The 24,373-nt window shown below is 53.6% G+C and overlaps 1 protein-coding gene across 1 annotated transcript in view; it reads left to right on the top strand.

The window, feature by feature from the left end:
* Positions 1-24,373, top strand: part of LOC146058344 (dynein heavy chain domain-containing protein 1-like) — a 143,094-nt gene that overhangs the window by 12,589 nt on the left and 106,132 nt on the right. Inside the window, exons 7-9 of the mRNA XM_083170622.1 lie at positions 19,144-19,373; positions 21,314-21,551; positions 22,009-22,160. Coding sequence (XP_083026748.1) covers positions 19,144-19,373; positions 21,314-21,551; positions 22,009-22,160 — 620 coding nt within the window. The remainder of the gene's footprint in view (positions 1-19,143; positions 19,374-21,313; positions 21,552-22,008; positions 22,161-24,373) is intronic.

Here is a 24,373-nt window from a genome sequence, read left to right on the forward strand (position 1 = left end):
TGGTTATCCAAGTAATATGTTACTACTATTGAGGGCAGGGTGCAAAATCGCCATCAATGCCAACCATCGATGGCGTCTGCACCAATGCCCATCCCTACTCTGCAACAGCCAAAAACCTTTACTACCCCTCATGCCTACACACCTCTATCACTGCCCTGCCTCCTGTTCTCCTGCCCCGTAACTTCCACCAGTGGGGACCCGCTCACCCTGTGTTGTCCACATTCCCCTATCATGCTTTACCACCCAGCCTCCTGCTCTCATGCACCCTAACTCCCACCCAGTAGGAGGAGACACTGACTCAGGGCCACTGTCCTGTACTCCTATGCTGCCACGCTGGACCCTCACCCACTGGCAGAAGCTGCACAGTGTCCCCCACCCTCCTCTTTAGTCCCCCATATGCCCACACACCCCTATCACTACCCAGCCTCCTGTATTCCTGTGTCGTGACCTCCGCCAGTGGGGAGCCGCTCACCCAAAAACACCCCACTATACTATTGCACACACACACCTAAACAACACGCACACAGCCCCCCCACACCCACAAATGTCACTGTACCATCCACACTATCAATGTACATCTTACTCTGTAACCGCTTTTTAATTAAACAAAACAATACACACCCCCTTCCAAATCATATGCTTTCTATTTAACACATTTCACCTATAAATCAAGTTGCAATACAGGCATCTTACATACAATTTTAACCATATTTTTCACAATACAAACGTTCACAAATTAAGGGGGCGCAGCCCCTTACGCCGGTGTGAAGAGGGCGCGATGAATCACCTAGTCTATAATATACCGTATATGTTGTTACACTGTTTATATGTCCTGGTCCCGGATACAAGTGGCACAGAAGGGAGATGTGTGGCTGACTTCTCCACTCCAGAATCATGTGTCTCCTCAGCTGTCTTCAGGCTATTGTTAGCATGTCCTGTGTGCAAGTGAGATGTCTTATGAGATCAGGCTCCTGGCAGTATCCCCTCTTCTGTGGTCAGGTGTCTCTGCTACGGTACATGTCTCCTCTACCAAAGTCAGGCTCCTGGCAAGATCTCCTCTTCTGTGGTCAGGTGTCTCTGCTACGGTCCATGTCTCCTCTACCGAAGTCAGGCCCCTGGCAGTATCTCCTCTTCTGTGGTCAGGTGTCTCTGCTCCGGTACATGTCTCCTCTACCAAAGTCAGGCTCCTGGCAAGATCTCCTCTTCTGTGGTCAGGTGTCTCTGCTCAGGTCCATGTCTCCTCTACCAAAGTCAGGCTCCTGGCAGTATCTCCTCTTCTGTGGTCAGGTGTCTCTGCTCAGGTCCATGTCTCCTCTACTGAAGTCAGGATCCTGGCAAGATCTCCTCTTCTGAGGTCAGGTGTCTCTGCTCCGGTACATGTCTCCTCTACCAAAGTCAGACTACCGGCAAGATCTCCTCTGCTGTGGTCAGGTGTCTCTGCTCCGGGAAAAGGTCTCCTCTACCAAAGTCAGGCTCCTGGCAGTATCTCCTCTTCTGTGGTCAGGTGTCTCTGCTCAGGTCCATGTCTCCTCTACCAAAGTCAAGCTCCTATCAAGATCTCCTCTTCTGTGGTCAGGTGTCTCTGCTCCGGTACATGTCTCCTCTACCAAAGTCAGGCTCCTGGCAAGATCTCCTCTTCTGTGGTCAGGTGTCTCTGCTCAGGTCCATGTCTCCTCTACTAAAGTCAGGCTCCTGGCAAGATCTCCTCTTCTGTGGTCAGGTGTCTCTGCTCAGGTCCATGCCTCCTCTACTGAAGTCAAGCTCCTGGCAAGATCTCCTCTTCTGTGGTCAGGTGTCTCTGCTCCGGTCCATGTCTCCTCTACTGAATTCAAGCTACTGGCAGTATCTCCTCTTCTGTGGTCAGGTGTCTCTGCTCAGGTCCATGTTTCTACTGAAGTCAGGCTCCTGGTAAAATCTCTTGTTCTGAGGTCAGATTATTATTCTCGGGTCCATTTCTCCTCTACTGAAATCAGGCTCCTGGCAAGCTCTCCTTACCTGAGGACAGGTTAGTCTTCGCAGGTCCATGTCTTCTCTACTGAGGTCAGGCTCCTGGCAATATTTTTTTCTAAGATCAGATGTATCTTCTATTGAGGTGATCTGATCTTTAGGAACTTTTTATTTTTACAAATGAAAGATCGAATTCCTGCGTGAGTTCAGCCTGCAGCAGAGATCTCCTGTAACCCTTCGGTGCCCTGTTCCTGGTTTTCCACCTATTTAGTTCTGCCTGATCCCAAATCCGTGCCCTGGATTAGGAATTACCCTCGTTCCTGTCAGCCAATCCTTGTAACACCGGAGGGATAAATATCCTGCTTAATCGCAGGAGGTGCTTTCAGCAATTTTGTATCCAGACGCCTGTTACCGGTCACTCCTGCTTACCGTGATTCCCAGTTCCTGCGTTATCTACGAGCTGGTACCTGTCATCTGCCACTGCCCAGCTTCCTAGCTGCATCCGCTAATTGGACACCACCCAGATTCCTAGCCACATCCATTCTCTAGAACCTGTCTGGCTACTCGGCCTACCTGGCTTACAATCTGCTCACCAGCCACTGTCCTGCTACTCTGTCTGCCTGGTTTACCATCCACTCACCAGATGCTGTCCTGCTACTCAGCCTGCCTGGCTTACCATCCACTCACCAGACGTTGTCCGGATACTCTGCCTGCCTGGCTTACCATCCGCTCACCAGACGCTGTCCTGCTACTCTGCCTGCCTGGCTTACCATCCACTCACCAGACGTTGTCCGGCTACTCTGCCTGCCTGGCTTACCATCCGCTCACCAGACGCTGTCCTGCTACTCTGCCTGCCTGGCTTACCATCCGTTCACCAGATGCTGTCCTGCTACTCTGCCTGCCTGGCTTACCATCCGCTCACCAGACGCTGTCCTGCTACTCTGCCTGCCTGGCTTACCATCCGCTCACCAGATGCTGTCCTGCTACCATGCCTGCCTGCCTGGCTTACCATCCACTCACCAGATGCTGTCCTGCTACTCCGCCTGCCTGGCTTACCATTCACTCACCAGACGCTGTCCGGCTACACTGTCTGCCTGGCTTACCATCCGTTCACCAGATGCTGTCCTGCTACACTGCCTGCCTGGCTTACCATCCGCTCACCAGACGCTGTCCTACTACTCTGCCTACCTGGCTTAATATCCATTCACCAGATGCTGTCTGGCTACTCTGCCTGCCTGGCTTACCATCCACTCACCAGCCACTGTCCTGCTACTCTGCCTGCCTGGCTTACTTTCCACTCACCAGAGGCTGTCCGGCTACACTGCCTGCCTGGCTTACCATCTCCTCACCACACGCTATCCGGCTATACTGCCTGCCTGGCTTACCATCCGCTCACCAGACGCTGTCCTGCTACTCTGCCTGCCTGGCTTACCATCCACTCACCAGACGTTGTCCGGCTACTCTGCCTGCCTGGCTTACCATCCGCTCACCAGACGCTGTCCTGCTACTCTGCCTGCCTGGCTTACCATCCGTTCACCAGATGCTGTCCTGCTACTCTGCCTGCCTGGCTTACCATCCGCTCACCAGACACTGTCCTGCTACTCTGCCTGCCTGGCTTACCATCCGCTCACCAGATGCTGTCCTGCTACCATGCCTGCCTGCCTGGCTTACCATCCACTCACCAGATGCTGTCCTGCTACTCCGCCTGCCTGGCTTACCATTCACTCACCAGACGCTGTCCGGCTACACTGTCTGCCTGGCTTACCATCCACTCACCAGGTGTTGTCCGGCTACACTGCCTGCCTGGCTTACCATCCGCTCACCAGACGCTGTCCTACTACTCTGCCTACCTGGCTTAATATCCATTCACCAGATGCTGTCTGGCTACTCTGCCTGCCTGGCTTACCATCCACTCACCAGCCACTGTCCTGCTACTCTGCCTGCCTGGCTTACTTTCCACTCACCAGAGGCTGTCCGGCTACACTGCCTGCCTGGCTTACCATCTCCTCATCACACGCTATCTGGCTATACTGCCTGCCTGGCTTACCATCCACTCACCAGATGCTGTCCGGCTACACTGCCTGCCTGGCTTACCATCCACTCACCAGATGCTGTCTGGCTACACTGCCTGCCTGGCTTACCATCCACTCACCAGATGCTGTCCTGCTACTCTGCCTGCCTGGCTTACCATGCACTCACCAGACACTGTCCGGCTACTCTGCCTGCCTGGCTTACCATCCGCTCACCTGACGCTGTCCTGCTACTCTGACTGCCTGGCTTACTATCCACTCACCAGATGCTGTCTGGCTACTCCGCCTGCCTGGCTTACCATCCCCTCACCACATGCTATCCGGCTACTCGGCCTGCTTGGCTTACCATCCACTCACCAGATGCTGTCCGGCTACACTGCCTGCCTGGCTTACCATCCACTCACCAGATGCTTTCCTGCTACTCCGCCTGCCTGGCTTACCATCCACTCACCAGCCGCTCCCCAGACACTGTCCGGATTCTCGGCTTGCCTGGCTTGCCCTCCGCTCACCACACGCTATCCAGCTACTCGGCCTGCCTGGCTTACCACCTGCTTACCACGTGCTGTCCGGCTACTCAGCCTACCTGGCTTACCATCCGCTCACCAGACGCTGTCCGGCTACTCGGTCTGCCTGGCTTACTATCCGCTTACCACATGCTGTCCGGCTACTCCGCCTGCCTGGCTTACTATCCGCTCACCACGCGCTGTCCGGCTACTCGGCCTGCCTGGCTTACTATCCGCTCACCACACTCTGTCCGGCTACTCCGCCTGCCTGGCTTACCATCCACTCACCAGATGCTGTCCGGCTACACTGCCTGCCTGGCTTACCATCCACTCACCAGACGCTGTTAGTCTACTCTGCCTGCCTGGCTTACGATCCACTCACCAGATGCTTTCCTGCTACTCCGCCTGCCTGGCTTACCATCCACTCACCAGCCGCTCCCCAGACACTGTCCGGATTCTCGGCTTGCCTGGCTTGCCATCCGCTCAACACACGCTATCCGGCTACTTGGCCTGCCTGGCTTACCACCTGCTTACCACGTGCTGTCCGGCTACTCAGCCTACCTGGCTTACCATTCGCTCACCAGACGCTGTCCGGCTACTCGGCCTGCCTGGCTTACTATCCGCTTACCACACGCTGTCCGGCTACTCCGCCTGCCTGGCTTACTATCCGCTCACCACGCGCTGTCCGGCTACTCGGCCTGCCTGGCTTACTATCCGCTCACCACACTCTGTCCGGCTACTCCGCCTGCCTGGCTTACCACCTGCTCACCACGCGCTGTCCGGCTACTAGGCCTGCCTGGCTTACCATCCGCTCACCAGACGCTGTACGGCTTCTCGGCCTGCCTGGCTTACTATCTGCTCACCACACGCTGTCTGGCTACTCCGCCTGCATGGCTTACTATGCGCTCACCACGCGCTGTCCGGCTACTCGGCCTGCCTGGCTTACCACCCGCTCACCACGCGATGTCTGGCTACTTGGCCTGCCTGGCTTACCACCCACTTACCACGCGCTGTCCGGCTACTCTGCCTGCCTGGCTTACTATCCGCTCACCACACACTGTCCGGCTACTCTGCCCTCCTGGCTTACTATCCGCTCACCAGATGCTGTCCTGCTACTCTGCCTGCCTGGCTTACCATCCACTCACCAGACGTTGTCCGGCTACTCTGCCTGCCTGGCTTACCATCCGCTCACCAGACGCTGTCCTGCTACTCTGCCTGCCTGGCTTACCATCCACTCACCTGACGTTGTCCGGCTACTCTGCCTGCCTGGCTTACCATCCGTTCACCAGATGCTGTCCTGCTACTCTGCCTGCCTGGCTTACCATCCGCTCACCAGACGCTGTCCTGCTACTCTGCCTGCCTGGCTTACCATCCGCTCACCAGATGCTGTCCTGCTACCATGCCTGCCTGCCTGGCTTACCATCCACTCACCAGACGCTGTCCTGCTACTCCGCCTGCCTGGCTTACCATTCACTCACCAGACGCTGTCCGGCTACACTGTCTGCCTGGCTTACCATCCACTCACCAGGTGTTGTCCTACTACTCTGCCTACCTGGCTTAATATCCATTCACCAGATGCTGTCTGGCTACTCTGCCTGCCTGGCTTACCATCCACTCACCAGCCACTGTCCTGCTACTCTGCCTGCCTGGCTTACTTTCCACTCACCAGAGGCTGTCCGGCTACACTGCCTGCCTGGCTTACCATCTCCTCACCACACGCTATCCTGGCTTACCATCTGTAACGATCAGATCAGGTGATCGATCAAATTAACGTATGCCTCCTGTTATGATTATCTGTCCGGTCAATGTATGTCTGATATTGGTGTAATAGTTATGTCTCCTGTGAGTATTGGAATCAGGACATGTCTTGTATGTAAACTGTAGGTGACCCTGGTTTGAGTTTGAGGCCTGTATTCCCTCAGTGTGACATCTGTGGACTCCTCCGGAGTTAGGATGTAAGATAAGATCTGAGCCCCTCATAAACCATGGTCCAGGAGAAGAGGTTAGAGTTTGTCCCCTTCCTTCACATCTCTTATCAGTGGGTCTGCTATGCAAGGAAGGAGGATCAATCACTTTGAAAACAGCAGACTGTAGAAAATACATTGCCAGGGACCTTCCACACTCCTTCAGCATGGAAAGAGTGGAATCCCAAGGGTGGGAGGGATGAGGGAGCCTGCAAGGTATAACTAAGACCTTTCTCCCTATAGTCAGTGTCACTACCTGGGGGTCTTGCAAACAGGCTGTAGGCGACGAGAGATTTCTTGTGGAGGACCCCCCCACGTCAGGATTGTAAGATACGGTTCTGTCATTTTTCTCTTTTTATTTTATTTCTGAAATTGCATTCAAAACTTGTGTGTACTTTTAAAATCATTGTAATGTCTTGTAACCATTTTGTTTAAAGCTCTGTAGTATTTCTAGGAATAAATAATATATATTCCCAGTTCTGGTTCTGTGTTCCTAAGACTCATTAGCCTCAGGAGAGAAAGGCTGGAAAACGTTACCATTGTTATCTTGTATTGTGTGGTCAGGGGCGAGCCAAGCCGCCCCTTGCGCAGTTTCAGGCGCTAAAATCAGGTTTTGGCTGGTGGCAGTGTACCTCAAGGAAAGGACCCGAGTGTCCTGAGTGAACCCCAGTCACGGCCAGCGCTGCTCAGATTGACGTATCGGAGCAGGCGACCGGTGGGTCCGTGACATTTGGCGGCAAGCGGTGGGGTGGAGAATTCATTTTTCTCTTTAAGAACTTAAGTGAGTGTGGGTAGAATTTTGTGAGAAATACCCACATCACCAGAATCAGAACTCAGAGCTTTACTATAGTTTTAAAAGTCACACAGTGATTGCAATTTCTGTTCCCCTCCCTTCTCTTGTTTTTCTTTCCTATCATTTTATTTGACAAGTGTGAGACTCCGGATGGCTGATTACCAGCAGATGAGGAGAGATGACCTGGCGGTCGTGTGTGTGTAGAGGAATATCCCTTGGTCTGGCCAGAGTAGAAAACGTATGATTCAGGCACTAGTGGATGCCGATCGGACTCTAGCTGCTGGAGGAAACCAGTCCATGGACAATCCTACCCCAGGGGCTCAGTCAGCACTGGACAGTACAAACGATTCCGCGCCAGGGTCAAACACTTCTGCTGGACCCAGCAAGTCTACACTGCCGAGCGACCTTCTAGCTGTTATCAGGCAAATTAAGAATGTGAACCCCGTATTCGCTTTGCAGCTGGTGCAGTTCTGCCAAGCCATTGTCGACAGAGAGGCTGCGGAGCGCAAAGCCACTGTGGACAGAGGGGCTGCGGAGTGCAAAGCCAGACGAGAGGCTGAGGAGTGCAAAGCCGTACGGGAGGCTGCAGAGCGTCAGGCTGAGCGTGAGTACCAGTTGGAACTGGGGAGGCTCAGAGGCCTGATCGCTGTTGGTGAACCAGTGGAGAATGATACAGAGCATCATGATGGCGAACCTTTACGTGAGACTTTATCTGCCGTGGCTACTGAGTTAGCAGGAGATGGGCTTCGTACTGAACTTTTACTGTCTGCGGAAGTAAATAATGTGTTGGATCATGGTGTGGACTCTGTTATCAATCATGGGGAGCCTAACAAGGGACAGAGGTCCCAAATGACCGCTGACGCGAATTTCACCGGACCGCGTCATGCACAGTTCCCTGTCTTGGAAGCAGACAGAGGAAGCCAAGTGAGTGTCAGCTTGGTTGTGAGTAATGAGCTGGCCCTGGACACTACAACCGATGCTCAGAGAGGTGACATCTCTGCTAGCACCAGGGAGACTGTAGGATGTGTGGCAGTCAGGGAGACTGCAGAGTACCAATCCCCTACAGCACCAGAAGAGCCCAGTGGGTATATTGACCCAGTGGAGGATGATGATATGTTTACCCTACTGAGCACAGAGGAACTAACGGAAGAATGCCAGCTGCAAGGTATCTCCTGCCACAACCATACTCGTGGGGAGATGATCACGCAGCTCACCCAGGCCAGGGACGATGAGTGCAATGCCTTCAGCCAGTATCGTGCAGCATTTCGTTTCTGGGGTCCATCCGCCTCTCCTTGGGTGCTGCTGAGAGAACTGGGACAATGTTACAAATTTGCGCAGCAGGAGGTTGATGCTTGGAGAAAGCTGGATACCCCATTTTGAGGAGATCAGTGCCGCCGGATAGGTGTGGAGTGGCGTCGCCTAGAACAGCTGCTGTTACCAGCTCTGAAAGCAAAGTTCCAGTTTAAACGGTTGAGAGAAGCAGAAGCTGAGGATGTCAGTAGCTTGCTCTCACCAGGGGTGCCCCACCAGGGCAAGGTACCTCTGCCTACTACAGCAGTCATGGAACCTGCTCAGGAGACCTCACATCACAAGGCCCAGTTTAAACTGCTGGAAGATGTGAGCAGCATGTTCCCACCCGTTGCTCCAGATTTGTTGCCGGAAGCGGCTGGCTGCATAGTGAAAGTATGCAGGGATGAGACTATGTCGGAAATAGGAATGGGACTTTCTGACTGTATGCACACAAGTATGTGTGGGACTACTGATGTGGGACTTTTATTAACTCCACACATATCTGTCGCTAACCCTTCTGAACCATATGATGCATCTCAGGTAGTATGTAACCATGCTGAACATTGCAATGTTGTTATTTTGTGTGAAGCCCCTGGGATGATCTGTGATAGTGCCGTACCTTCGGTGGAGGTGGAGGGTGAGTTAGAGACAGGTATAGTGGGTAATCCTTGCCAGTTTGTGGGGTTAAATGAATGCCCTAATCTGGTTGGGAATGAGACACCCTCACTCACCAGTGGTAGGAGTGCTGCTGGTGATGTCATTAAGGTTGCTGTGCCAGACGTTAACCCTGTTCTTCCAGTGATGTCTGGTTGTGACATCGTGCCAGGGGTCGCTAACTGCACAAATGGGACAGATCTGAGTTGGTTGCAGGCAGAGCATGTACCTGCCAATAAGTTACTGGTGACAACATGCTCAGATAAACCCATTCCTGCTCAGAGACAATGGGATCCAGATATAGCGTGTTTGCCCCGGTGCAATTGTAAGCCAGCAGGATGGGCCCCATGTGTTGTGGAAGATGCACAGGCTAATTTGCAGGTATTGCAGGATGTCTCCCCAGGTTATGATATTGATGTTACTGTTGATAATGTGATGTCTTGCGCTACTGTGGGAAATGTGGTACCAGGTATAAGTGACCCGGTGGGTCCTGTGTGCACTGTAGACCTGTCAGATAGGGAGAGAGTGTCCCTTACTGCAGCTTTCCCCCCACACCCCCCTCCTTACTGTAGCCACACAAACACAGATACAGGAACACAGCAGGGGTTCCCTCCAGACACTGAGAATCCTCCAGAGAGTGCATTTTTCCAGCATCACTGGATAACGGATGCCTCTCCTGAGAACCTCAGTGGCACCACCCCAGCCACAGAACCTGCGGGTCTGGGAGGGAAGGTCAGGCTCAGGAAGGTGTCCTGGACTGACATGGAAAGCTTGGCTTTCCACGCAGAACTGAGAATCAACCCGGCACAGGCTGCCCCATACCTGGGAAGTGGGAAAGATACCCCTGGGTACAGTGAGAGGGTTGTTTCAGGAATAAAGCCAGTGGCTAGTAGGGAAGCTGCTGTGTGTAACCAGAAGGGTGGGAGGGCCCGCGAAGCACAGGTAAACTCAGCTATATTAACCTCAGGAAAGCTGAGCTGGGATGTTCCCAAGACAGGGGACAAGGACCTGCTGGTATTCCCCCTTGCAGAAACGTGCCCCCCTTCACAATTCACACACACAGACACAGAGAGCGAATCTCCTCACAAAAGGATGAGGTGTGAGGTGTTGAGTAAGTGGACCTTCCCCCCAGTGAAGGGGAGGGGGGGTCAGTCAGCTCAGGAGAGGTGCTGGGAAGACATTTTTAAGTCTGTATATAGTGCTGGGGGAATGCCCCACACCTGTGGTATAGTTAAACGTGCCGAGTTACGAGTCCCAGGGGGATGGCCGTTTGGGGTGTGGCGGAATGGTCTGGTACTGATCTCAGTGAGTAAGGCCAAACTGCCAGCTGCAGGGGAGAACCCGTGTCCAGGAGTCCGACGCACAGCTGTGGTGGGCTGTGTCATTGCCAGCCGGGATGGACACAGCTCCCACTATATCAGTGTGCTCACAGACTATGGGTTCGAGGACACCTGTGTGCTTTTAGTTTGCCATCTCCTGCGAGAGGGACAGGGACTATGCCCATTGCCCACCCTAGCCACGGCTATGGCGTCAGGTGGTGCCATGACAGACGTCAAGTATAGTGAAGTGTTAGTACAGATCCCGCAGAATCAGTGGCAGTCTGTCTCAGCACAGAGACCACTGCTACCTGTCCAGGTGATGTAGTTAATAGCGCACTGATGAGACGGTGACGTGGGTCACCGCCTCTGTGCGCCATTTTAAAAGGGGGAGGTGTAACGATCAGATCAGGTGATCGATCAAATTAACGTATGCCTCCTGTTATGATTATCTGTCCGGTCAATGTATGTCTGATATTGGTGTAATAGTTATGTCTCCTGTGAGTATTGGAATCAGGACATGTCTTGTATGTAAACTGTAGGTGACCCTGGTTTGAGTTTGAGGCCTGTATTCCCTCAGTGTGACATCTGTGGACTCCTCCGGAGTTAGGATGTAAGATAAGATCTGAGCCCCTCATAAACCATGGTCCAGGAGAAGAGGTTAGAGTTTGTCCCCTTCCTTCACATCTCTTATCAGTGGGTCTGCTATGCAAGGAAGGAGGATCAATCACTTTGAAAACAGCAGACTGTAGAAAATACATTGCCAGGGACCTTCCACACTCCTTCAGCATGGAAAGAGTGGAATCCCAAGGGTGGGAGGGATGAGGGAGCCTGCAAGGTATAACTAAGACCTTTCTCCCTATAGTCAGTGTCACTACCTGGGGGTCTTGCAAACAGGCTGTAGGCGACGAGAGATTTCTTGTGGAGGACCCCCCCACGTCAGGATTGTAAGATACGGTTCTGTCATTTTTCTCTTTTTATTTTATTTCTGAAATTGCATTCAAAACTTGTGTGTACTTTTAAAATCATTGTAATGTCTTGTAACCATTTTGTTTAAAGCTCTGTAGTATTTCTAGGAATAAATAATATATATATTCCCAGTTCTGGTTCTGTGTTCCTAAGACTCATTAGCCTCAGGAGAGAAAGGCTGGAAAACGTTACCATTGTTATCTTGTATTGTGTGGTCAGGGGCGAGCCAAGCCGCCCCTTGCGCAGTTTCAGGCGCTAAAATCAGGTTTTGGCTGGTGGCAGTGTACCTCAAGGAAAGGACCCGAGTGTCCTGAGTGAACCCCAGTCACGGCCGGCGCTGCTCAGATTGACGTATCGGAGCAGGCGACCGGTGGGTCCGTGACACCATCCACTCACCAGATGCTGTCCGGCTACACTGCCTGCCTGGCTTACCATCCACTCACCAGATGCTGTCTGGCTAAACTGCCTGCCTGGCTTACCATCCACTCACCAGATGCTGTCCTGCTACTCTGCCTGCCTGGCTTACCATGCACTCACCAGACACTGGGGGTTATTCTAATCCACTCTTTCTGACAAAATCCTTCTTAGATGGACAAAACCATGTGCACTGCAGGGGGGCCAGATGTAACATGTGCAGAGAGAATTAGATTTTTGTGAGTTATTTTGTTTCTGTGCAGGGTAAATACTATCCGCTTACCACATGCTGTCCGGCTACTCCGCCTGCCTGGCTTACTATCCGCTCACCATGCGCTGTCCGGCTACTCGGCCTGCCTGGCTTACTATCCGCTCACCACACTCTGTCCGGCTACTCCGCCTGCCTGGCTTACCACCCGCTCACCACGTGCTGTCCGGCTACTAGGCCTGCCTGGCTTACCATCCGCTCACCAGACGCTGTACGGCTTCTCAGCCTGCCTGGCTTACTATCTGCTCACCACACGCTGTCTGGCTACTCCGCCTGCATGGCTTACTATGCGCTCACCACGCGCTGTCCGGCTACTCGGCCTGCCTGGCTTACCACCCGCTCACCACGCGATGTCTGGCTACTTGGCCTGCCTGACTTACCACCCACTCACCACGCGCTGTCCGGCTACTCGGCCTGCCTGGCTTACCACCCGCTCACCACGCGATGTCTGGCTACTTGGCCTGCCTGACTTACCACCCACTCACCACGCGCTGTCCGGCTACTCGGCCTGCCTGGCTTACTATCCGCTCACCACACACTGTCCGGCTACTCTGCCCTCCTGGCTTACTATCCGCTCACCAGATGCTGTCCTGCTACTCTGCCTGCCTGGCTTACCATCCACTCACCTGATGCTGTCCTGCTACCCTGCCTGCCTGGCTTACCATCCCCTCACCACACGCTATCTGGCTACACTGCCTGCCTGGCTTACCATCCACTCACCAGATGCTGTCCAGCTACACTGCCTGCCTGGCTTACCATCCACTCACCAGACGCTGTTTGTCTACTCTGCCTGCCTGGCTTACCATCCACTCACCAGATGCTTTCCTGCTACTCCACCTGCCTGGCTTACCATCCACTCACCAGACGCTGTCCGGCTACTCTGCCGGCCTGGCTTACTATCCATTCACCAGATGCTGTCTGGCTACTCTGCCTGCCTGGCTTACCATCCACTCACCAGCCGCTCCCTAGACACTGTCCGGATTCTCGGCTTGCTTGGCTTACCACCTGCTCACCACGTGCTGTCCGGCTACTCAGCCTGCCTGCATTACCATCCACTCACCAGACACTGTCCGGCTACTTGGCCTGCCTGGCTTAATATCTGCTCATCACACTCTGTCCGGCTACACTGCCTGCCTGGCTTACTATCCACTCACCACGCGCTGTCCGGCTACTCTGCTTGCCTGGCTTACTATCCGCTCACCACGCGCTGTCCGGCTACTCGGCCTGCCTGGCTTACTATCCGCTCACCACACGCTGTCCGGCTACTCCGCCTGCCTGGCTTACCACTCGCTCACCACATGCTGTCCGGCTACTCGGCCTGCCTGGCTTACCACCCGCTCACCACGCGCTGTCTGGCTACTCTGCCTGCCTGGCTTACCACCCGCTCACCAGATGCTGTCCTGCTACTCGGCCTGCCTGGCTTACCATCCACTCACCACACGCTGTCCGTCTCCTCGGCCTGCTTGGCTTACCATCTGCTCACCAGACGCTGTCCTGCTACTCTGCCTGCCTGGCTTACCATCCACTCACCAGACGTTGTCCGGCTACTCCGCCTGCCTGGCTTTCTATCCACTCACCACGCGCTGTCCGGCTACTCAGCCTGCCTGGCTTACTATCCGCTCACCACACTCTGTCCGGATACTCTGCCTGCCTGGCTAACTATCCGCTCACCACACTCTGTCTTGCTACTCCGCCTGCCTGGCTTACCACCCGCTCACCACGCGCTGTCCGGCTACTAGGCCTGCCTGGTTTACCATCCGCTCACCAGACGCTGTCCGGCTACTCCGCCTGCCTGGCTTACTATCCGCTCACCACGCGCTGTCCGGCTACTCCGCCTGCCTGGCTTACTATCCGCTCACCACGCGCTGTCCGGCTACTACGCCTGCCTGGCTTACTATCCGCTCACCACACGCTGTCCGGCTACTCCGCCTGCCTGGCTTACCACCCGCTCACCATGTGCCGTCCGGCTACTCCGCCTGCCTGGCTTACCACCCGCTCACCACGCGCTGTCTTGCTACTCGGCCTGCCTGGCTTACCATCCACTCACCATGTGCTGTCCGGCTACTCCGCCTGCCTGGCTTACCACCCGCTCACCACGCGCTCTCCGGCTACTAGGCCTGCCTGGCTTACCATCCGCTCACCAGACGCTGTACGGCTACTCGGCCTGCCTGGCTTACTATCTGCTCACCACACGCTGTCTGGCTACTCCGCCTGCATGGCTTACTATGCGCTCACCACGCGCTGTCCGGCTACTCGGCCTGCCTGGCTTACTATCCGCTCACCACACGCTGTCCGGCTACTCGGCCTGCCTGGCTTACCACCCGCTCACTACGTGCTGTCCGGCTACTCGGCCTGCCTGGCTTACTATCCGCTCACCACGCACTGTCTGGCTACTCGGCCTGCCTGGCTTACCACCCGCTCACCACGCGATGTCTGGCTACTTGGCCTGCCTGGCTTACCTCCCACTCACCATGCGCTGTCTGGCTACTCGGCCTGCCTGGCTTACTATCCACTCACCACACACTGTCCGGCTACTCTGCCCTCCTTGCTTACTATCTGCTCACCAGATGCTGTCCTGCTACTCTGCCTGCCTGGCTTACTATCCACTCACCAGATGCTGTCTGGCTACTTCGCCTGCCTGGCTTACCATTCACTCTCCAGATGCTGTCCGGCTACCCTGCCTGCCTGGCTTACCATCCCCTCACCACACGCTATCTGGCTACACTGCCTGCCTGGCTTACCATCCACTCACCAGATGCTGTCCGGCTACACTGCCTGCCTGGCTTACCATCCACTCACCAGACGCTGTTCGTCTACTCTGCCTGCCTGGCTTACCATCCACTCACCAGATGCTTTCCTGCTACTCTGCCTGCCTGGCTTACCATCCACTCACCAGACGCTGTCCGGCTACTCTGCCTGCCTGGCTTACTATCCATTCACCAGATGCTGTCTGGCTACTCTGCCTGCCTGGCTTACCATCTACTCACCAGCCGCTCCCCAGACACTGTCCGGATTCTCGGCTTGCTTGGCTTACCACCTGCTCACCACGTGCTGTCCTGCTACTCAGCCTGCCTGCCTTACCAACCACTCACCAGACGCTGTCCGGCTACTCGGCCTGCCTGGCTTACTATCCGCTCACCACACTCTCTCCGGCTACTCCGCCTGCCTGGCTTACTATCCGCTTACCACGCGCTGTCCGGCTACTCGGCCTGCCTGGCTTACCATCCGCTCACCACACTCTGTCCGGCTACTCCGCCTGCCTGGCTTACTTAAAAATGGTTACATGATATTACAATGATTTTAAAAGTACACACAAGAGAAATGCAATTCAGAAATAAAAGGGAATTAAAAAATGACAGAACTGTATCTTACACCCAAGTACTCATTCTGTAGTGGGGGGAGGTCTCCACATGATATCAAACGGGTCGCTTCCAGCTAGATGCTGTTCCCCCAAGAAGTGACGACAGGTATAGGGAGAAGTGTTTAGTTATACTTGCAGGCTCCCTCATCCCTCCCACCCTTGGGATTTTGACCCTTTCCTGCTGATCACTAGGGAATGTACCTTCTACAGTACAAGCAGAATTCCTCTGCTGGTTCCAAAGTGATTGATACTCAGTCCTTATCCAGTGAGATGCATAGCAGACAGGCTTCACTGATAAGAGATCTGAAGGAAGGGGACAATCTCTAAAGGCCCCCATACATTAGTCCGACTTGTCCTAGGGACAAGTCGGACTTGATTTCCCCTGCAGCTCCCCGGGAGGGGGACACATGATTAGGCACTTGATGTGCCAAATTTTGCATATGATAAATCTCATGGATTTATCATATGCAGTCCCCGGGGAGCTGCAGGGGGAGAGCCGGGTGGGGGAGCTGGGGAGCACCAGGGAACAGCTGGGCAGGGTGAGCTGACAAATAGTCAGCTGGCTGGGGACGCTGTTGATCCGGGCATGGGGAGAGGCTGGCAGGGGCAGTGTGCACATAGGCAGCGGGCGGGGGGACGCCGGTGAACCGGCAAGAGGAACAGCTCACGTGCTGGGCAGGACCAGGCAGACGCAGCTTCAAGGAAGAAAAAAACCAATACAAAGAATGGGGAGCCAGTGATTGGCTGAGAGCTCTCTCAGCCAATCACTGCCTCCCCATTCGTTTGTATTGAAGCTGCGTCTGCCTGGTCCTCCTGCCAGGCAGTGAGCTCAGCTGTTCCCCTCGCCGGTTCACCGGCGTCCCCCCGCCCGCTGTCTATAGTGTCAGCTGCCCCTGCCAGCCTCTCCCCATGCCCGGCGTCCCCCGCCTGCTGACTATTTGTCAGCTCACCTTCCCCGGCGTCCTCGCCCACTGACCCTGCCCGGAGACTGCACATAAGATTTGGAAATCTTATGTGCAGCCGGTGCGACTGCCTGACTCCGATCCGATGCGCACGGGACCGCGCATCAGGTCGGATAGGGTGTCAAAACATGCGATTTGGGACGATTTCACAGCCCGATTCATCCGAATCGGGTGAAATCGGGCCCAAATCGCATAATGTATGGGGGCCTTTATTTCTCTTCTGAACCATGGTTTATGAAGGGTCTCGGATCTTATCTGATTCTACAGATGGTCAATCTGAGGGAATACAGACCCCCAACCTCCCAGGGTCACCAACAGTTTACACACATAATACAAGACATGTCCTGATCCCACACATAATAATAACAGGAGGCGGCATGCTTTATTCAGCCTACCACCTGATCTGATCGTTACAATCTTCATCATCCTTTCCTCTTTGGCAGGTCTGAAAGAAAGGGGTCTGGATCATTAGGTCACCAGACAGTCAATAGGTCAACATGAGTGTAGGTCAACATGAGTGTAGGTCATTAGGTCCTCAGGGTCATTAGGCCGACATGGGTTAGGTCAACAGTCAAAAGGTCGACATGGGGTTTTTCACATTTTTTGTCCTGAGTGTCGACACGTAGCACCGCGTCCCCTCACATGGCTGTGCTCGGCACACTATTTTATTCTCCCACCACGCCCTACTGGATGGTAGGGCATGAAATGCCGCCTGTTGGCACATGTCGGCTCCAAAAAAAAAAAGTGAAAAATCCCATGTCGACCTTTTGACTCATGCCGACCTAGATGCATGTCAACCTAATGGTGTCGACCTAATGACTGTTGACCCAATGACTCTATCCCGCAAGAAAGTACTACTTAATTTATAATCCTCTTCAGGTAGAACCCCTATAACTACATTGCAATGTTATGTTACACAATGCTGCACTTCTCTGTCTCACATAATACATCAGGACCTAATCGTATGTCAACTCTTTCTCTAATGAGGTCCAGCCATCGTATCTCAAGCTTCATCTGAGGTTCGGAATGATCCAACAATCTCCTCTACGGAGATATAAAGTCGGGTTGGAACAAAAACCTGGTACAGTATCTGAATGACAGTTTTTGGCAATTTTCCAGCATTTCAAAGTAAATAGTTACCTGCCATCTGCTCTCATCCATTACCAGGTTTTTGTTCCAACCAGCCATATTGGACAATAAATCTGTAGATGTATGGCCAGTTTAGAGTCAGACTTGTCAACATCTCCACTACTGATTTGGATTAGAGATGGGTCGTTCGCGAATGAAACGGATCTTTTGGAGGGATCACATAAAAGAGTGAGTGAGCCGCCGATCCCAAAAGGTGATCCGCCGTTCTTTTACTTTCAGTTTCGCTTTTCATTACACTGCATTTGCCTGAGCTCAGCACTGCCACCTGTGGCCGCTGAGATGTACTAACTCCAGAGACTGAGCCAGTGCTGCGACTGCAAGTAAAAGAAAGAATGACAAGCCTGCTGCTAGGGATGGCCATCGGTGCAGACGCCATTGATGGTTGCCATCGATGGCGATTCTGCACCCAGCCATCGATCAGTGTTTTACTCGGTCATGTATGTTCTTATTTGTTCAGCTCACTGTTTAGAAAAAAAAATAGTTTGGTATATCAGAGAAATTGGGGTTTAAGAAAAAAAATGTAGCCAGATCCAGGAGCCGACTACAGAAAGGTGTACGCCTGGCACACCATGGTCATGGGGAGTATGTGCAGGGCCCCTTCTGCTGGACGGATTTGGATGAGAACTTCAGATGATAGCAGGCAACCTCCTCCTTGGTCTCTGGGAAGAGCTGTCCGGCTTGAAGGATAAGTTCAGGTAATGCTAATTGTACAACCAAACCCGTGCACTAGGCAGACATATATGTGGGTGAGCACCTGGGGCCCAGTGACCATCAGGCTGTATGGTTAAGTATACAGGGTCCAGCTCCTGTTGGAGAGTTGAAGGGAGTACCAGGGTGAAGCCGGCTACAGCAGCCAGATTGAAGAGGATCCAGGATCCAGTTATTGGAGAAGTAGCTGGTGAGACAGTTGTACACAAGGTGGAAGCAGGCAGTGGGGGTGGGGGGGGATAAATAAGGTGGGGGAAAGAAACCAGGGGGTGGTTAGATATGGTCCATGTATGCCTGGGTGCGAGGTGTGAATGTGTTATTGAACTTGCAGATGGGAGTTACATGAGAAATGTGATACTTGCCAACATTGGGAGGTCCATCTTAGTGTGGTGATGTCATAGTGAGGATAATGATGTCATTACGTGATAATACAATTCATAATGATGGCGTCATCCTCAATCCAACCCCTTGACCTGAAAACCCCTAGCATGCAGGAGTCTTATCCACATTACAGGGGTCCGGCAGCCTCATGAGGGAGTCTCTCAGAAATTCCAGGTGGGGTAGGAACGTAGGATACATGCTAATATCCCCAGAAATACTCTACAACAGAACAATTGCTGCTTCTCATTATTCCATCATTTTATAATTGTTCCACAATGCACTTGTGACCTCATATAACAGCCTCTGATACATTGCTTCTGTTTGTAACAAGCTTCTTATTGTGCAATGAACAAATGGGCGCCCCCTGCTGTCACTATAGGGTGTCGCACTGTTAGTCTCAGCTGTATTCTCTCTTACGTAACAATGCATTTTAGGGGCTCATCTGCACTCTGTCCTGAGAGGGGAGGAGCTTCGGAAAGTTGTCCCTGCACCAGCGCCCCCATCTGCTCAATGCAGTGTAACACCAAGACCTTCACAATCAAGTGTTCAGGGGCAGTCAGAGAGGGCAAATTATATGCCCCTGAATATCCAGTCCCTGCAGTACATGTTACACAGTGACCATTCAATTCAGCAAGCCAGAGAGACACTACGGAAACTCCTGGAGGTAAGATGCTGGATGTGAGTGACGAGGACTCAGGAGACTGCTGGAGGGAAGGAAGAGGGACCAGAGGCATCTGGAAGAAGGGAGAAGAATCAGAGGCATCCGGGGGGGAAGAGGCATCTGGAGGGAAAGGAGAGGGGCAGAGGCAGCTGAAGGGAATGGAGAGGGGGCCGAGGCAGCCAGAGGGAAGGGAGAGTGACCAAAGGTATCCGGGGGAAAGGAGAGGGATCAGAGGCATCCGGGGTGAAGAGAGAGAGGTGGCAGAGGCAGCTGGAGGGAAAGGAGAGTTGGAAGAGGTAGCTGGAGGAAATGCAGTGGGAGAGGTAGCTGGATGGAAGGTAGAGGGGCCAGGAGGGAAGGGAGAAGCGGCCGAGGCAGCTGGAGGGAAGGGAGAGGGGGCCGATACAGCTGGAGGGAAGGAAGAGGGGGCCGAGGCAGCTGGAGGGAAGATAGAGAGAGGTGGCTGAGGCAGCTGGAGGGAAAGGAGAAAGGGGGGAGAGGTAGCTGGAGGAAAGTGTTAAAGGGGGCAGAGGCTGCTGGAGGGAAGGGAGAGGGATCAGAGGCATCCAGGGGAAGAGAGAGGTGGCAGAGGCATCCGGGGGAAAGAGAGAAGCTGCAGAGGCATATGAAGGGAAGGGAGAGGGGGCAGAGGCAGCCAGCGGGAATGGAGTGGGGACAGAGGCAGCCAGAGGGAAGGGAGCGGGGGCAGAGGCAGCCAGAGCGAAGGGAGAGGGATCAGAGCTAGCTGAAGGGAGAGGGGGCAGAGGTAGCTGGAGGGCAGGGGGAGGGGGGAAAGAGGCAGCCGGGGGCAGGGAAAGGGATCAGATGCAGCTGGAGGGAAAGGTGAGGGATTAGAGGCAGCTGGAGGGAAGGGAGAGGGATTAGTGGCAGCTGGAGGGAAAGGAGAGGGGGTGAGAGGCAGCTGGAGGGAAAGGAGAGGGATCAGAAGCAGCTGGAGTCAGCTGGAGGAAAGGGAGAGGGATCAGAGTCAGCTGGAGGGAAGGGAGAGGGGGTGAAAGGCAGCTGGAGGGAAGGAAGAGAGGTAGATGCATCTGGGAAAAGGGGCAGAGGCAGCAGGAGGGAAGGTAGAGGGGGCGGAGGCAGCTGGAGAGAAGGAAGAGGGCAGAGACAGCTGGAGGGAAGGGAGAGGGATCAGAGGCAGCTGGAGGGATGGGAGAGGGGGTGAAAGGCAGCTGGAGGGAAGGAAGAGAGGTAGATGCATCTGGGAGAGGAGGCGGAGGCAGCTGGAGAAAAGGAAGAGGGCAGAGACAGCTGGAGGGAAGGGAGAGGGATCAGAGGCAGCTGGAGGGATGGGAATGGGGCAGATGCAGCCAGAGGGAAGGGAGAGGGATCAGAGCTAGCTGAAGGCAGAGGGGGCAGAGGTAGCCGGAGGGCAGGGAGAGGGGGCAGAGGCAGCTGGGGGCAGGGAGAGGGATCAGATGCAGCTGGAGGGAAGGGAGAGGGATTAATGGCAGCTGGAGGTAAAAGAGAGGGGGTGAGAGGCAGCTGGAGGGAAAGGAGAGGGAGCAGAAGAAGCTGGAGTCAGCTGGAGGGAAGGGAGAGGGTTTAGTGGCAGCTGGAGGGAAAGGAGAGGGGGTGAGAATCAGCTGGAGGGAAAGGAGAGGGATTAGAAGCAGCTGGAGGGAAGGGAGAGGGGGTGAAAGGCAGCTGGAGGGAAGGAAGAGAGGTAGATGCATCTGGGAGAAGGGGCAGAGGCAGCCGGAGGGAAGGTAGAGGGGGCGGAGGCAGCTGGAGGGAAGAGGAGCAGAGGCAGCTGGAGGGAAGGGAGAGGGATCAGAGGCAGCTGGAGGGACGGGAGTGGGGAAGATGCATCTGGAAGAAGGGAGAGGGGGCAGAGGCAGCTGGAGGGATGGGACAGTGGTGAGAGGTACTTGGAAGATTAGAATAAAGGGTATAGAGAGTGATTATACTGTCACTCACAGGGGTCCCTGCAGGAGGTGAAGCAGTTTTGTGAAGACAACTCGTGGCTGAGAGAGATTCACCACTTCGTCCAGTCCTGGTCTCCACAGGTTCTAGAGTTGCTCTCTGCTAAACCAGCAGGGGAGTATGAGGATCTGGTCCTAAAACTTCAACGCTGGGAACAACGAGTCCATGGAGTGAGGGACCATATTACCACCCCTGTGCTGGAGGTCTCCTGTGCTGCCATCCACACACAGACAGGTACGCTCACCTGAGCCCTGTACCACCTGGTATGCAGGGTGATGGGGCATTACAGGAACCTGCTGAAGGATATAGCTGTGAGCTACACTGCACATTACTGCTATAGTCCGTGGTAGTCCGTGTCCTCACGCAATGTGCAGAAGGTCTCAGCGAGATGTCTTTTCCATCTTCAGCTGTTACTCTGCAGTAGCCGGTTCCATGTTCCTCTAATGTCAGGTCATTGCTCACAGTAGTCACTGCAGGACATCATCATGTCAGTAAGCCCATCTTAATCAGCATTTACTGACTATCCTCAACCTTAGTGACTTTCCTCATCTGCTACATTCCATACTCCTGAGGTTCCCAGTTATGCTGGATCCTCCATGATGGACATGTCCTTCAGTTTGGGAGACACCTGCAGTAGATGTGGTTATACAATGCATTGCCTCATGGTGTTACCTCATTGTTTTTGGTCTAGGTCTCTGCAGCATTATTCAGGATATAATGGGTCACCTGACCTCCGAGGTGGCGGAACGCTCACAAGCCCTCATCGAAGAGCTAAGTCATGTTCTAGAGATCTTCAAAGAAGTCAGCACAGATATCCCATCCTTCTCTAAATGTGCCCACAAGGTGAGGTGACCAGTAACTGAGTGGACTCTACACGTAAGAGGCTATATGTGGCATATAGTAAGTAGGCACTGCAACTGGGAGGCTAGAAGAAGTGGACGGTTAGTGGGCACTATCAGTCGGAGGCTAGAGGTGGCAGATGGTAAGTGGGCATTAAGTAGGAGGCTAGAGGTGGCAGATTGTAAGTGGGCACTACAAGTAAGAGGCTATATGTGGCATATAGTAAGTAGGCCCTACAACTGGGAGGCTAGAACAAGTGGACGGTTAGTGGGCACTACCAGTAGGAGGCTAGAGGTGGCAGATGGAAAGTGGGCACTATAAGTAAGAGGCTAGAAGTGGCAGATGGTAAGTGGGCACTATAAGTAAGGCTAGAAGAAGTGGACAGTAAGTGGGCACTATCAGTAGGAGGCTAGAAGTGGCAGATGGTAAGTGAGCACTATCAGTAGGAGGCTAGAGATGGCAGATGGTAAGTGGGCACTATAAGTAGGAGGCTGGAGATGGCAGATGGTAAGTGGGCACTATGGGGGAAATTTACTAATATGAAAAACCTAGTTTTTCGTATTAGTATTTTCCCTACGACTGCATATGACTGTTTCAGTCGTATGCAAAATCGTGTTCCGGAGGGGAATTTACAAAGCAGTCATATACGACTGCTTTGTAACCCTCCGATGTCGTAGGAATTCGTATTAGCTGGCCATATATACGGCCGCTAATACGAATTTTTCAGGCAGTCTGCACGGATCAGTCAGATCCGTGCAGGCTGCAAGGTGTAAAAAAATTGAAATAATAAATAAATATTAAGAAAAAACAGCGTGGGGTCTCCCTCACAGCTGTAACCAGCACCAGGCTGAAAAAGCCGGGGCCGGTAATTAAAAATCAGGGTACCAGACAAATAGGGGTTCCCCGATTTTTAACAACCAGCCCCAGGCTCTAGGTCCGGGGCTGGTTCCCAAAATACGGGGGACAAAATGACTAGGGGTCCCCCGTATTTTAAGAACCAGCCCCAGGCCAAACGAGCCAGCAGGGTAATGTCACAGCTGGGGGTAGACTTTTTATACAAGTCCCCCCGGCCAAAGCATTAACCCTACCGACCAGTCAGCCTGGCCAGGGGCCCTGGGGGAGTGGGGACCCCACCCCAATAAAGGGATCCCCCCCTCCAGGACTTACCTGACCAGGCTAAAGCCTGGTGCTGTCCACGGTGGCCCTGTGCGGTGGCCCCCAGGCTAATCTTGGTGTAACAAAATAGAAGAAAAACTATTGTTTTAAACTGTGGAACTATGAGTCCCAGCAAGCCTCCCCCGCAAGCTGGGACTTGGAGAACCACAAGTCCCAGCCTGCGGGGCATTAAAGTGCCCGCTGGGTCTTGTAGTTCCACAGTAAAAAAAATAGTTAAATAAACACACACTGACACCTGAAAAATAAAAGTTTAATACATACATTACACACACACTGATGCTTACCTATCTTGATCCTGTAGATAGGTCCCAGAGTCTTGATCCGGTGCCTTGTCCTGGTTCCGGATCCATGTCGGCATTCTTCTGCATGTCGATTATCCATGTCGGCGTCTGGTCGTCCGGGTCCTAAGAAATCCATGGTGGACCTGTGGAAGGAAATCCTACTCACCCAGGTCCTCCATGGAAGTTCTTCAGTCTTGATCCGATGTAGTCCAGGGCTTCTTCCATCTTCTTGCTTCTTTAAGCTACCGGCGACTCCGGCAAGCTCCCCGCTGCGGACTGTGAGAGACGCAGAGATCCTTCCACCTCTGCGTTTCTACTCAGAATGATTTCTATTGGCCGCCTAGCGCCCAATCAGGAGCCAAGAAAGTCGGCTCCTGATTGGCCAGAATTCATTCTGAGTAGAGACGCAGAGGAGGAAGGATCTCTGCGTCTCTGACAGTCCGCAGCGGGGAGCTTGCCGGAGTCGTCGGCAGCTTGAAGAAGAAGCAAGAAGATGGAAGAAGAAGGAAGAAGCCCTGGACTACATCGGATCAAGACTGAAGAACTTCCATGGAGGACCTGGGTGAGTAGGATTTCCTTCCACAGGTCCACCATGGATTTCTTCGGAGCCGGACAACCAGACGCCGACATGGATAATCGACATGCAGAAGAATGCCGACATGGATCCGGAACCAGGACCAGGCACCGGATCAAGACTCTGGGACCTACCTACGGGATCAAGATAGGTAAGTATCAGTGTGTGTGTAATGTATGTATTAA

Source organism: Crinia signifera, chromosome 2 (assembly GCF_055691185.1).
Source record: "Crinia signifera chromosome 2, ASM5569118v1, whole genome shotgun sequence".
Lineage (NCBI taxonomy): Eukaryota > Metazoa > Chordata > Amphibia > Anura > Myobatrachidae > Crinia > Crinia signifera.